Below are 15,865 nucleotides of genomic sequence, written 5' to 3'. Positions count from 1 at the left end.
CCATTGTTTTCTTGTATTATTACATTACCTTGGTTTTTCTGGTGCATCTGTAGGGTTGCTGCAAAATGGTTCCTGGTAAATAGCTTCTGAAAGATTATGATATAATAAAGTTGACATTATTTCTTCACGACTTGGAGGTGACATCAGAGGTTTAAGAATGCGAGCAGCACGAGGCGGAGAGCTTCCATTTTTTGACTGTGAAGGTGAATTAGTAGATCTTGGTGAACTATCTGGGGTTGGTGTCAATCTTTCATTGTTTCTTGAAATATACAACTCTAAATCTTCAGAAGCTGCATCCATAAGTTCACCATCTGGTGAAGATAGAATCGAAGAGAAAGATACACTAGCTGAATCAAGTGAGTGACTGGGGTCAGAAGTGGTTTCTTTTTTAAAATGGCTTTGATCCCACTCATCAGTTGGTGATGAAAGATTAAGAAAAATCCCTTTCTTTACTGCATTTCTGTCCTTCTGGCACATTTCTGCCTGTTGTATATCTAGAGGCAAATTAGGTTGAAATGGTGATGGGAAGATCTTATTTTTCCATTGACTGTGGAGATGATTGTCATTGTTATCCAAGCACCTTTTATCAAAAAGTTGAGGGCTCAATGGGCCAGATCGTAACCACATTGAGGGGTCTGAAGAGTAATGATTTTCTTCCTTAGCAGGTTTATTGTTATGACCTAAAAGTTCGCTTTCTGCAGCCTGGCCTGGAAAAAGATCCTGAGCTGCATCACTCAGAAATTTCTGTGGGAGGTTTTGATCCGCTGGGACAAACTGATTGACAGAATACAAACTACAAAATCCCGTCTGCCCTATAGTATTAATATCAAAATTGTAATTATGATCAGGTGACAAGCTGTCTTCAAGTGAGTAACAACTTTCAAAACCAGGATCTGAATAAAAAACAGGACTACTGACAGGTGTAACTGGACCAGTCTTATTATTCAACTGGTTTGCAGAATCTTTCAAGAACTTGAATGTTTTTTCTTTAGATTTTTTATCCCTAGGACGAGGTTTTCTTGCAACTGAACGTGATTTTTTCATTGATTTGATTTTATCGGGAGGATAAGAAACACTTCTGCTCAGGTGAGTTTTAGCTGGTAATTGTTTATGCATGCTATTTGCCTGCACTCTCTGTTGTCTTTTTTGTAATAATTCTTTTAGAACAGCCAAGCCAGAATGTCCTTCACTGAATGCTGAAGGAGTTAACAATGTCTTGCCTTTGCAATGAGAATCAGATTTGGCTTGAGAGTTCGTTTCTGACAGCCCCTTTTGTTTCCTATTTTTTTCAGAGCTGAAATGTGCCATATCCAAAACAAATCCCCTTTGCTTCTGTTCCCATTCAATTTTTTTAACTGGACTTCTCAAAGAAGCTACAAAACATGTTTTTGGTAATTGAAAAGAATCATGGCCTTCCTCGGAAGTTTTAAAAAAAGAAATATGATCAGAATGTTTTGTTGCTTCTGATAGATGAACAACTGACTGCTGGTTGTCTTTACAATGCAAAAAGTTACCAGGATGGACCTGATCCATCTTCACTGTATCAGAAGGTATATAGTTGTCATTCATTTTTCCAAAAGAGGACAAAAATCTGTTTTGTAAATTTGGAACTACTTCTGCCTTTTTGGGCATTATGTCCTTAGATCCGTATGTATTCAGTGTTACTTGAGATATATGGTGAGACTGATCAAATGCACTATTTTGAATTAAGGAGGACTCTTTTGTCCTAAATATTCCACTTTGATTGTTAGATCTTTGGAAATTAATTTTGGCTTTTTCCTTTCCAGAAACTACAGAAGTTATAGATGAATGAAGGTCCTCTTTTGTCAGGGTGGAACCCTGCTGTCCAAGAGGCTTTTCATTTTCCAGCAGTGAATGGAAATAAATCAACGGATTTACTTGTGAATTAGCTGTCAATGCAAGTTGTACTGATGGTACATGACCTGCTGAATAGCCAGCTGAAGGGATCTCTTTTTGGATATAAAGAGACTGTGGGTTTCCTAAACTGTGAGCACCATCAGGTACATTAAGGTGTTTGACTTCTGATGAAGGAACAGCATTTTTTTCATCTGTAACAGTTTCAATTTTTGAGTGCTTTTCTTTTTGTTTCTGTTTTGCTCTAGGCTTTTTCTTCACCTCACTTCCTGGTTTATTAATCAGTTTACCTTTGTTCTTTTTATTAGTCCTTACTGTAGAGGCAACAAGCTGCTTTTTACATCTCTTTGTCTGAATTTTTGACTGACATTTTTTGCCCATGTAGGGACTAATAATCTTACTGCTGTACATATTAGCATTTTGAAATACCAAAGTTTCTTTCTTCAGATTAGCCATAATTTCTTCTGCATTTGGGTCAGTGGGAGACCAGCAGCGAGGTGGAGATACACTAACTGGACTTGCACTTCTCTCTGACAAAAATCCTAATTTAGACATAACATCGCTATAGTTCAAATCACAGTCTTCAGCTTCAGTATTATAGGATGGCAGAGGCGGGGAAAGAAAGGCATGCGGTCTTCTCCTGAAATACAGGCTTCTTTTAATATTTTTGCTGTTGATATTGTGCAATTTCCCAATCTTTTTCTTTGTAGACTTGCATTTTGCTTTCCTTTTTTGACCTTTCTTTGGTGTTAATGGATAAACAGGATATTTGGTTGCAGGTGAATCGGGAACTTTGGGCCAAAACTCCTTTAAAGGTGCAAGTTTCTTATATAGATTCATTTTTTCTTCTGTAAGTATAACTTGTTCTTCACTGGAATCTATTTTTCCTAGTTTAACAAGCATATTTTTTCTCCCTCTGAACCTATTAATAATAATATATTTTATGATAACAGGCGGCAATTTTTTAGCAAGTTTTCTTCTTTTTTGACATTTTTTTGATCCGTCTAAACATTCATCATTTCCCACAGAATGAGGTAGGTTAATTTTTGAATGGTGCGCACCAAAGCTGGATTCACTATCTTCAGTCTCATAATTTATCTTACGTTTAGCTCGAAGAGTGTACTTATTTCCACATAACCCAAAGGCTTGATAAGATTCTTGAGCACCATCTTCAAAATGGCAATCAACACAATTACTAGTACCCATGGACATTTTATTTTCAAAAGCACCATGAGGAACTTGAACCTCGTTATCATTCGGTAATGAACTGTCTTTGTCAGGAATGTTATTACTAGCGTTACCTTGTATGTAGCAACTCTCTTCTGTGAATGGATTATCACAAACGTTTGTAGGCTGTTGACTACTAAGAAGCACTTTCTTTTTAGTTAGTTTTAGCCTAGACTGTTTTCTTCCTTGTTGTAGCTTATATGTAACAGGACCCAATCTCTGTGGTTGGCTGAGACAATTGGAAAGAACAACACTAGGAAAGAACATGTAATGTGGTGCTTGTTGATTCATATTTGTTTTCTGAGCTTTATATTCATGAAATTCTTCATATCTAATTTTAAGATTATTAAGGCTATCCCCACCAGTAGTATTTTCAGAAGAATGAATTACAGTTGAAGGATCTTCAAAGCAAGACAAAGATTCACAGTTTTCTGGCTCTGAGAAAAGGCTATTTATATGTGTACCACTGGTATTTTTATTTGTTTCAGAGGGTGTTATTTTGGAGTGGACCGGATCTGTAAAGTTAGAATTTTTAACCATAACACTTTCACCAATTTGGTGGCTCATATGCAGAGGGACATCGTTTGTAATCTTCCTGATTCCAGTGTATTTTCGGTTAGACAAATGTCTGCTTACTGAGGAGATATCTTCACACAAAACTGGGAGTATTTCACTTTTATTATTTTCCTTGACCGAATTTTCAGAATTTAGGATATTGTTGAAGGGTGTCGGGTATTTCACACTGTAAGTGCCTTCTTTTGCAATAGAATGAACTGCCATTTCAGGTCTTATGTCCATCATATTTGGCTGAGAAAGCCCTTCTAAATCCTCACTGTTCAAAATATGAGAAGAAAGGGCACTTGTGTGTTTACACTGAAAGGTAATCTTTGCAGAAGATGGAGATTCAAGAGTAGCAGCATCTTTGTGAAAAATTGAAGTCTGTACAGATGTTTTACTTGTTGCAATTACAGAAGTGTGCGTTCGAGAACCTTCATTGTTCAAACGATTGTCTAGAATAGAATAGAAACAGCATTTTACAATTTTTCTGTCTCAGAGGATATTTCTTAAAGTATTTGGCCATTATTAATTTCTGTATTACATATATACCCCATTCTCTAACCAAAAGGCTTTCAGAGCTGTTGACAAATTGTTAATTTGACTGTCTAAAATAAGACACATCACACAAAAAGGAATAGAAATGGCAATTAAATCATCAGTATTAAAGATGTGCTGTATCAAATCAGAGATAAGTGAAATGGGGGAAGTCGCACAGTTCGCTGCAGCTGACAGTATAAGGGGAGCTGTATAATAGAAGGAAAACTATCCTCTTTCAACACTCTCTATTTTAAAGAATTCCCCCTCCAAACTGAGACTTTCATCATGCCAAATGAATGAATAGTTAATACACTTAGAAAACATGATCCTCAAACAATTTTTCTTATTGTCTATCAACTGGATTAAACTATGTGACATCGGCCAGATATTCCACTATCCAGGACATTTAATCAGATAGACCAAACAGGCAAAATACATTTTCTATGAAGAAAACAACTGAGATATTGTAAAGAAAGAAAACTATTTTTCAGGGGAAAATTAAACTCCATACTATTTTAAATCTACTTACCACTATTTTCATCTGCAGTTCCATCTAACTGAGGTATAGATAGGTTTCCCAGAAGCAAATTGTTATCATTCCAGTCCATATCATCTTCTGAAGAGCTGTCATATTCGCTTGAGCTCTGATTCTTACTTCTGCTCACTGACCTAGAAGTGCAACTTGTTTTAGGAATTTTAGGAATTAAAACTTTTTTTTACTAGCAACTTGATACAATTATGGTGCATAATACTTTACTCAGAAAGAAAGGAATACAAAACACTTGAAATGGTATACAAGCTTTTTACAACACAGCAGCATAGTTTAAGAAAGACATGAACCATGGCCCTAATGGCTGAAAATAGGAACTGCAGCTTCGCTTTGAAGCCACAGTTTTTAAAACTGAAAGACTGTAATGTACCATAAAATAGTGTCTTTCCCCTAAAAGTCAGCACTACTCACTGCAAATTGTAATACGATTCAAATTCAACAGTGATGAAGTACTAGTACGATACATGTAACAATGAATTAGAGAAGACAGACCTATGAGAAAGAACATCTAAAATTTGTGTGGCATGGTTATCTCTCATACTGTAAAGCTAAGGCACATGCTAATTTTAAAAATCACTGCATTGGGAACAATTGTATATACGTTTGGTATAAACATAAGAAGCTTTTTTTCAAAGTAACACTAACCATCTTACTACAGGAAGGCTTTGTTTGGACAGAATGGGTTAAAATTGGAAATTGTTGCTTTATGATGACCTTACATACTTTGAAAAAGTAGGACAGGTGGTGTATCTTTATTTTAAGGTTAAAGAGTTCTCATATAAGGAAAATGGGCAGTGTACGTTTGAAAATAGCTGCAGTACAAGTTTTACTGATATGCTTCTGTGTGTATTAGAAAAGTCATGCAAATGAGGGTGTTTGATGTATCCCTTCTCAGGGAGGATACAGTCTCCACAACAAAGCAGTAATTAAAAAATCAAAATGATTAGACCCTTGTTTGGAGATCAGGAAACATGTTTCAGCTGAGCCTCCAAGTGGCCAGGTTTTAAATCTGATTTTCTGATACAATGAATTCTCTGAAATCTATACAGTTTTGATTTCTTGAGTATAGAAGTGATTAGTCAAGTGTATTGCATTTTAAATTAGATAATTTTCTTAAATCTTATTTTACAAATTCTACAACTATTGGTAAAGATAAGTGGCTTCAGAAACGATAAGAAAATCCTAAACTATCTGGTTATAGGAGCCAAGATTGTCTTCACCAAATTATGGAGAATAAACCAGATCCCTTCAATTAACCAATGGCTATTAAAAGTATGGGAAATAAAGACCATGGACAGACTAACTTTCCTGATGAAGAAACACCAAGGACAACCAATAAAAGAAACAGACTGGTCAATATTTGAAGAGTACATAAGGAAAAGACAGACAAACCCCGAAGAAATTCCATAAGGACAACCAGAAATATCCAAACCTAGCAATACAATATGTCACTTCAGGAGGCAAATGACCCACCCACCCCACCCAAATTGACAGCCATCCTACAACAGGGAATAGCCAACACCACAAGGGGACCACTCTCTACCATCCAAAGACCCAAGCAACCCTCCAGAACCTCTCTCTCCCCCCTCCCTTTCCCCCCTCCTCAAACTCACCCCCTTTTTCCCCTTTCTTCCTCCCCCTTTTTCTATAACCCCCTCCCCTAGACCCCCCTCCATCCTACCCCCCCCCCCCCGCTTCCCTCCCCCCATTTTTGAACCCCACAATTTTAAACCTGTATGTAAAAATACTTAATAAAAATTATTAAAAAAAGATAAGTGGCTTCAGGAGGGATTATGGCAAGCGGCTGCAATTTGAAGAAGGGCTCATCTCTGTTTTATTATATCCTTTGACACTGGTGGGGAAATATACTTGCTTAATTACAACATTCAAATTGGCCTCCAACAGACAAGAGTCTTTTCCCCCACCCTGAACCTTCCACAGATAGATAAACATCCCTTGCTTCATTTTCCAATATACCTCACAACTTCTGAGGATGCCTGCCATAGATGTGGGTGAAACGTCAGGAGAGAATACTTCTGGAACATGGCCACACAGCCCGGAAAATGCACAATAACCCAGTGATTCCGGCTATGAAAGCCTTCGACAACACATTGCTTGTGGGATGTCAAATAATATCCTGTAACACTGAATTTAGTATCTGATTCACCGCTGTAATGTCACTCATGACCATAAGACCCCAAAAAGCAGATATAATCCTCCTACCAATACTATCTTTTTTTTCAATATTGTAAACTACCCCTTTTTTGGTAGATCTCCTCTATCTTCTTTCATTTTCCTTTCCACTCATTATACTTAACATTGTTATTTTTTCTCTCTTTCTCCTATCCAGTCTTACGTAGACTCATGCCTTTAAATCCTCCTTTTCACTTTCATTGGAGGATCAAAAAGCCTTCTGTAATTCTTTTCCTGTTCTCCTCAGATACCTGCTGATTGGTGATAATCTAAGTGAAATTTTTCTTCCCCCTCCCCCTTGTCCCCAATCAGTTGCCCCACCATCAAGGGGAGAGAATCAACTTTACATTCTGCATCTGCCTTTTTCTTTTCAACTGTTTTAAGCTCTTTTTCTTGCCCCTCTTTTTTCTCAATTTCTAGCCTGAATAAATGCTTTAAATTTTACAGTTTAAATTCTATGTTTGTCAAAAAAGGGCAAACTCGTATGGTTGGCATGGCAGGATAGAAAAAATTGTCAGGGAAAAGAAGGGGTCTTAACGGTCACAACTGAAATAAATGCCTTCTCTGATTGGTAAGCTGATATAAACCCAATTGTGGTAGATTGCTCTTCCATGCAAAACTGAGAGCTTCTCTTACTCCATTCGAAATTAGATAATCACCTTTGAGTTTTCTCCTACTTATTGAGCCAGCAATCACATTTCTAATCCTATAAATACTATTCACACAGTATATTACACTTAGAACATTTATTTGGAGTTCCTCTAGTAGTTAAGGTATTTTGGTATAGGCTGATTAGTACCATTTCTTTTGGATCAACAATTCCAAAAACAGACGATACCTTCTCTTTCCACTGACATCATTCGGGCTATTGTCCCATCGTTGAGACATTAATAAACTGAGCTCCAATTCTTCCTTTTCAATTTGTGGTTCATTTTCTTCATCATCACTGTTCTGAGGGTTTTGACAGCTTCCAGAAGAAAAATGCGATAATGTACTTGGTCTTCCAATTTCATACCCATCATCCTCCAACCCGGCCAGGAGATGTACCATAGCTTGATCAACACTATTATCCACTGCAGAAAAAACAAAAACTATTCAGAATATCTTTTTAACTTGTAGGTTGTTGATTTTTAAAGAAAACGTATGACTATTTTTGTAATCTCAGGTACAATTATGTTTTTAAATGGCACAAATCTTTAGAGTTAATATGAAAAAATCTCTTTCAAATTCCTTTGTTCCTAGAGTTACTAATGCCTAATCTAAACTGCTGACAGAAATATTTTAATATAAACTGTATATATTTTACTCTCCATTTTCACTAGGAAATTTATTCTAAAAGTACTAAGATTAAAAGATTCCTTAATCTTGGGATACAAAAGTTATACATAACTTTTATCCATATGATTTACAAAGACAAAATGCACTATGAGTGAGCAGGGCTGAGGGGAGACACTTTTCAGGTCAACCAAGTACTTAATATTTTTTAAATTCTTTGCAGGAGGCATTGCCAGGATAAGTCTAAGAGCAGGAAAATATTACTAATTTTGAAAACTTTTATTACATTTCTTACTGTCAGCAAATTAAAGTGCCTCCGAGCGCCCTGGTAGTCACACACATCTTTTATTTGAGAAACATTACTAAACTCACTATTTCTGAGTATTAAGAATAAAAAATGTATTATAATCAATGTTCTTACTGATAAAAAATAAAATCCTTTTTATTATTTGAACAAAATGAAATACTATTATTATCATTCATTTATTTTGTACAATCATATTGCTTAAAACTGGTTTACAATAGTTAATTTCACAAGTTCTAGTCCTTCAGGCTTACATTCAAAAGAGTCTGGACACACAATGAAAACACCATGGCATCGGGAAGGGGATTACGTTTGGGAGATGCTGGAATGGACAGAAGGCCTTTCCTCAGCTGCTGAGCCAAGGCAGGATGGAGCTGTGCTTCCCTTCTCCCAACAGCTGGAAATCTGGCTGGGATTTTTGGGAGTGGTAGGCCAAAACACATGGGGACCCACAGATTGAGAACCACTGCTCTAGAGGCCAGAGCAGCGGCAATTGGAAAAGAGACAGGGTCTTTCCTCAGGCGTAGGAAAGATGGAGCTATGCCGACCTCTTCTTTTATTATTTAATATTTTAATTTAACATTTTATTTATTTTATTTTTATTACAGTAGAGTCTCACTTATCCAAGCCCCGCTTATCCAAGCCTCTGGATAATCCAAGCCATTTTTGTAGTCAATGTTTTCAATATATCATGATATTTTGGTACTAAATTTGTAAATACAGTAATTACAACATAACATTACTGCGTATTGAACTACTTTTTGTCAAATTTGTTGTATAACATGATGTTTTGGTGCTTAATTTGTAAAATCATAACCTAATTTGATGTTTAATAGGCTTTTCCTTAATCCCTCCTTATTATCCAAGATATTCGCTTATCCAAGCTTCTGCTGGCCTGTTTAGTTGGATAAGTGAGACTCTACTGTATTTAAGTGCTTGATTAATATTATTTGATTAATATTACATTAATTTCTGAAAAATTGACAGTGATAATGATAAATCTTGTTAGAAAAATATGAAATAAACTCAAAAAACTTCTAGGGAGAACTCAAAAGGATGCAAGGGAAGGGGCTTCTAAGAAGGTGAGAGGGACAACACTTGGTTCAAAATTGTCAACACTGCATGGAACACCGGTGCCAAAATCACTAGTAAACTGGAGCATAACTCTTCTCAGTACAGAAAAAGTTAAGGTACTACAGGAATATACTTACTGAGTCCTGGGGTATTATTAAATTTCTGAGATGGTGGCTGAAAATGCTGACTGTTTTCCATGATATTCAAGATGGCTTCTTCATTAATAAGGGCATTTTCCTCTTCATATTTGCTATAGGACTCCTCTAAAAAAGATTAAGACATCTGCAAATAAGTTGTTAAAATGATTTTGTTTCATATAAATAAATTGAACCTTCTAGATACTGTATAGTAGCACATTCAAATATCTGAACAAAATGTTCAGAATACATGATTAGATACACTGGATCTTTGGGAGCTGTCAAGAGTCAGACGCCCGTTAACATACAAAACAAAGTTTATTCCGAAGATAAGCCAAAAAATAACATAAACACAGGAAATATCCTTGAAACACTTCACTTTTCAGTGTTTCGAGAGTAGATTGGACAATAATAACTCAAAAACGAGCCACGCTAATTTCCCATGCTGGCATTCAATAAAAAACTAAATAACGCTTCAATTCAGCTTTGGAAAACAAATAGAGTTAATTGCTGGAAAATAAACAAACTAGAAAAGCAGTAAAGCTGCTTCCACGGTGCAGATAAGCTGAGAGCCTCAAAGGGATGATGAATAGCCGTCGTCAGAAGAATCCAAGGTCAGGTCAGGAGGCAGCAGAAATTCCGAAAGACAAACCAATAGTCAGAAGCCGGGAGTAGCCGTCAGTCAGAGGGCGTAGACAGAAGCCAGGTCAAATTCAATCCAAAGTCCGAAGAGGGTGCAGTCATCCAAAACAGGTCCACGATAAGACACAGCGAGAGCCAAGCCAGATGGTATCAGCAGATCCGAATCACAGTCCAAGTCCAGAAACACAGAGATCCCAATGGCGCCTCAGCAACACCTTGCCACACGCAAAGTGCAGTGGCCAAACATTCCCATTTTATTCCCCTTCCTCCTGGGTGACCAAACACTCACACCCAAACACCAGGTGTCCCAAATCTACTCAGAGTCTGAACTCCACACAGCTAGAGCTCGTGGATCTGGAGTACCTAGCAATTCGTCGGAGTCCCAATCATCCTGCCCACACTTAGCCCCATGAACACTTAAAGAACCATCCTCCCTTCTCCAAGCATCCCAATTGGGATCAGCTCCTGCAGAAACCCCAGGTTCAGAAGTATCCATAAGCCCCAAATCCCCAGACATCTCCGGTGGCTGTGCCCATTCAGCGCCCGCTTCCCCAGCCGCCACCTGTTCCTCAGCATCCATCTCCCCATCTGAATCTTCCTCAGAAGATTCCCCATATAGCTCTCTAAGTCGCTTCCTGCACAACTCCTCCAGTGAACCCTCATCACGAGGGTTTTTTCTTCCTCTCCGAATTCCATCACCATCAACCATAATCCCCGAAGGCGCAGTCACAACAGGAGCTTTAAGACTTTATAGTTATTGCAATATTCAAAGAGACAGGATTTAATCTTTATTTATTGTTAAGATTCACATCCCACTTTCCAATCAAGGACCTCCAAGAAGGCTTTCTGACTTCTTTCATTTTTCTCATGCATATCACTAACAAGCATTAAATAAATTGCCTGGCATCCTGTTCAGTAATTATGAGACCATAAATTATTTGGCATAATAATAATTTTACTAATTCTAACCTTTGTTGATCCCTGTATCTCTGTGTGCTTCAACCATGTTTGCTGGAGAACAAGAAACAACTGCAGGAGAATGTAACTCAGAATGTAGTGTCAACTCAGCAGAGAACTCCTGTAATCCATTACTGTAGTCCACTGATCCAGACAATGTCCTAATGAATAAAACAAATGCCTTTAAAATAACCATAATGCTTACAAATGAAACAACAACAATAGCTAAATAACTGCTTACACTGAGAGATCACTTTGCTTGAGAATTTCTTTCAGCCTCTTCTGAAAGATTTTTTCACTGTCTGTTGTGGTCACACATCCACGATCTTTATTTACCAAAAAAAGACAAACAGAAAAGTTACATAGCAATATAGAAGGGTTTTTTTTTACAAATATTTAACAATATTCTGGGTATACCCTCAAAATTATTACAAAGAATAATATTCTAATGGGGTGCAAAACAGGCTTCTCTAACAGAACAGATGTTCTTTTAGCAAAAAAGTATTATAAGAAAAGTAACCCCAAATCTAGCTAAGTTTCGTTTTACATAAAATATTGTGTGAGATTTTGCACAAACTCATTATCTGCAACATTTTTACATCTTTTGATAGACTGTATATTACAGATAGTTAATTTTTCTTACTTATCATTTCTTAGACTGAAATGCAACAGCTGATAAACTGTTGTATTATCTAAGGGTTTCACTAGCTTTGATCAAGACTTGACTTAACAGAGATTCATGCACCTTCTTGCACTTACTGTTCTTCGGATCTAAAATTAAGTTGAGAAAATACATTAAGTGAATATTAAATTAAGTCTAAAATAAGGAATATGTCAGCAGCTAGCAGTCTTTATGTCTCTGATATCTGGAGTCAAAATACCTTAACTATTTCCACTGATATTAGCAGAATATGAAAATGCTTAATTTTGACTAGATTTCATCCTGTTTCTACCTATTCCTTTCTTGATGTATTCCTTGTATTATATTTAATTGGTCTTCAGTTAATGTATTTATCAGTGTCTTGGTTTCATGAAAATGCCAACATTTCAATTGAGATGTGGAAAAAAGAGAATAAGAATTAACGCAAAGAGTATTAAGAAAAGAGATGGACCTCAATATATAAAATATTAATATATTTAAATGGTAAGGTATGCATAAAAGTATATAATTACAATCAATTAATGAGAAGTATTTCTATTTAAATAAAAGCCATGGAGATTTTAGGAGACTTATTATTGCACTATTTTAGTTACCGTATATACTCGAATATAAGCCGAGTTTTTCAGCCCTTTTTAAAGGCTGAAAAATGCTTCTTCAGTTTATACTCGGGTGAGGGTTCTGGTGGGAAGGCGTGGGGCTGAAAAAAGGGTTTCTTTCAGCCCCAAGCCTTCTGTCCAGGACTCTCACCTCCCGGCTCAGCAACCTAGCTCTCTTTTCTTTCCTCCTCCCTCGCCCTGCGTGTGCCTTTTCCTCCCTCTTGCTGCTGCTGCTCCTGCTGCCTGGGATCTGAGGTCTGGAGGCAGATCCCACCCTTGCCTGCTTTCTTTCCTTCCTGGGAGATCTACTCCATTGCTTCCCTGTCTGGTCTGGCTTTCCTAGTCCTTGCTGGGAGATCTGCTCCATTGCTTCCCCTCTCTGGTCTAGCTTCCTCTCTCTCTCTCTCTCTCTCTTTCTCCCTCCCTCCCTCCTTTATTCCTGGCTTCTGTCCTGGCTGGGAGATATGCTCCGTTGCTTCTCTGGTCTGGCTTTTCCTCTCTCTCTCTCTCTCTCTCTCTCTCTCTCTCTCTCTCTCTCTCTCTCAATCTCTCCCCTTGATTCCTGGCTTCAGTCCTGGCTGGGAGATCAGCTTCGTTACTTCCCCTTTCTGGTCTGGCTGCCCCCCCCTCCCCTCTCTCCTTCCCTCCTTGATTCCTGGCTTGTCTTGGCTGGGAGACCTGGTCTGTTGCTTCCCCTCTCTGGTCTAGCTTCCTCTAGCTCTCTCTCTCTCTCTCTCCCCCCCCCCCCCCCCCGATATCTGGCTTCAGTCCTGGTTGGGAGATATGCTCCGTTGCTTCTCTGTCTGGTTTGGCTTTTCCTCTCTCTCTCTCAATCTCTCCCTCCTTGATTCCTGGCTTCAGTCCCGACTGGGAGATTTGCTCCCTTGTTTCCCTCTCTGGTCTGACTTTCCTTCTCGACCTCTCCCTCCATTTCCTGGCTGGGAGATCTGCTCAGTTGCTTTCCTCTCTGTTCTGGCTTCTCCCCTCTCTCTCCTTCCTTCCTACCTTATTTTACTCTATTATTATTATTATTATTATTATTACTACTACATTTATTATTTCACTCTATTATTATCACATTTATGATTTTACTTTATTATTATTACATTTATGATTTTACTCTATTATTATTATTATTACATTTATTATTTTACTCTATTATTATTGGAAGGATACGTAAGCACATTTACATTGAAGAAGGTTAGAATAATGATTTAATCAGAGTTGGACAGTCTTATCTTAAATTACAGTTTTATGTAAATATTTTTTTTAAAATTAACCTACTGATGCCTTAATTAATGTAATTTTATTAGTACTGTATCTGTTTTTATTTTTGAAATTTACTAGTAGCTGCTGCATTTCCCACCTTCGGCTTATACTCAGATCAATAAGTTTTTCCAGTTTTTTGAGGTAAAATTAGGTGCCTCGGCTTATATTCGGGTCGTCTTATGCTCGAGTATATACAGTAGGTTAAATGAACTAACTGACCAAGTTAATTCTTTAATGTATTTCAAGGAGCATATTGTTGCCTTACAATTATAAGAAAATTTCTTCAATTCTTGGTTTCTGAAATAAATCTAGAGATCAGACAAGTAATAAATAGTTCATTAAATAATAACCTTACACATGTATTTGTCCAGAGAAAGAAATCAATTACCTTGTGAATTAGGAGGACTAATCTGTGAAGATTCTTTGTTATCTCTACGCCGTTGTTTTTCATCTTCCCATATTGCTTGTAAACCCGGGTTCTGACCAATCTGGGCTGGAAAAATAAGAGATATAGCAGATTTGATTGGGTATCAAGCTTTCTAAAAAACAAATACCACAAAAACCCTTGTGGATAATCCCTGCTCTCCACAAAACTTAATTTATTTCATATTAAGTAATGGCACGTTAAGAATTTTATTCCTTCTTTGTTTAAAGGTATATAATACATACAATAGTTACCTTTAGCACATAAAACCAAAACTTCAATTAACTGAATAGAAAAGAATATTCAAATGACATTAACACTAACTTATCAATTCTATAACATTAGGACCTTTTCTGTTGCATTTCTTCTTGTTTATTATTTTCTCTCTCCTATTCTAGAACTGTTTTGCTTATAGGTCTGGCAGTTTTATAGAGATGTGATGATTTGTGGGTCTAAGCCATGTAAAACAAAAAGTCTTTGACTGTCCTGAATGATTTCACACAGAAAAAAAGGTTTACCTTCAATATCCAATCTATTTAAAATATCGGCAGCAACTGCATCCACTTCTAATTCACAGGTACTCTGTCGTTCAATACCCTCCAGTATCAAAGAACTGCAGTTACATTAAAGAACAATTATTCCAACTACATTTCTGATTTAAAGTATATTTTTTAATTTAAAAATTAGGAAAGATCGTCACCAATTACAAGTTATAATGGAAAACATAATCCAAACAGATTGGCCTAAATGTAATACATGGCTAGCACTGAAGTTCCCGTATCCCTTCATCCCTCAATTAGCTCTAGAGGGTTTCTTAGCTCTCCTGAGCAAGTTTTAGAGATGAATGGGGAGAAGGTCAGACAAAAGGGAAGAGGTTGTCATTGGATGTATCATTCTAGACCTTGGCCTCAGTTTAATAATTTTGGATTCATAGCAAGTTGTCATAGTTAGATAGTTGATAGAAATGTGTTAGTTATCTACTTGAAAACTAGTCATCATTACCCTGCATCAAAATGCCATGTCATATAGATCTGTCACACAGCAATAATGACACAAAAAGGCAGGAACTAGAAAGATTTGCAGACAAGAGAGACAGGCCAATTAAAAGCCTGAACCCAATCACACTCAATTCCATATCAGCCTCTGCTTTACAGTTTCTATCATACTTTTAAAAATGTTTTAAAAGCTTCCAGGTTTACTAACCTTGGTATTTGATTATCTTCCCATCGATGTAGGGTTCTAGTAACAAAATGTCCTGATAAATTATCTTTAGAACATCCAATTTCTTCAAATGTATTACCTACAAATAAATGACATCATTTGAGTTTTCCTATACTGAAAAATTGAGCCCCAGTGGCGGAGTGTGTAAAAGCACTGAGCTGGAGACCGAAAGGTCCCAGGTTCAAGCCCCGGGAGCGGGGGGAGCGGCCGCTGTTAGCTCCAGCTCCTGCCAACCTAGCAGTTCGAAAACATGCCAACGTGAGTAGATCAATAGGTACCGCTCCAGTGGGAAGGTAACGGCGCTCCATGCAGTCATGCCGGCCACATGACCTTGGAGGTGTCTCTACGGACAACGCTGGCTCTTC

At 37.3% G+C, this 15,865-nt stretch overlaps 1 protein-coding gene across 1 annotated transcript in view; it reads right to left on the bottom strand.

Moving 5' to 3' along the window:
• The window catches only part of rev3l (REV3 like, DNA directed polymerase zeta catalytic subunit), an 82,826-nt gene that overhangs the window by 40,570 nt on the left and 26,391 nt on the right, over window positions 1-15,865 (bottom strand). The window contains exons 5-13 of the mRNA XM_008121141.3: window positions 15,483-15,579; window positions 14,798-14,892; window positions 14,244-14,348; window positions 11,571-11,655; window positions 11,342-11,490; window positions 9,731-9,856; window positions 7,779-8,013; window positions 4,727-4,866; window positions 29-4,112 (exon numbers count right to left, since the gene is read on the bottom strand). Coding sequence (XP_008119348.2) covers window positions 29-4,112; window positions 4,727-4,866; window positions 7,779-8,013; window positions 9,731-9,856; window positions 11,342-11,490; window positions 11,571-11,655; window positions 14,244-14,348; window positions 14,798-14,892; window positions 15,483-15,579 — 5,116 coding nt within the window. The remainder of the gene's footprint in view (window positions 1-28; window positions 4,113-4,726; window positions 4,867-7,778; window positions 8,014-9,730; window positions 9,857-11,341; window positions 11,491-11,570; window positions 11,656-14,243; window positions 14,349-14,797; window positions 14,893-15,482; window positions 15,580-15,865) is intronic.

This window comes from Anolis carolinensis, chromosome 1 (assembly GCF_035594765.1).
Source record: "Anolis carolinensis isolate JA03-04 chromosome 1, rAnoCar3.1.pri, whole genome shotgun sequence".
NCBI lineage: Eukaryota > Metazoa > Chordata > Lepidosauria > Squamata > Dactyloidae > Anolis > Anolis carolinensis.
Note: the sequence above shows the minus strand (reverse complement) of the source record. Positions and strands in the feature narration are given on the sequence as shown.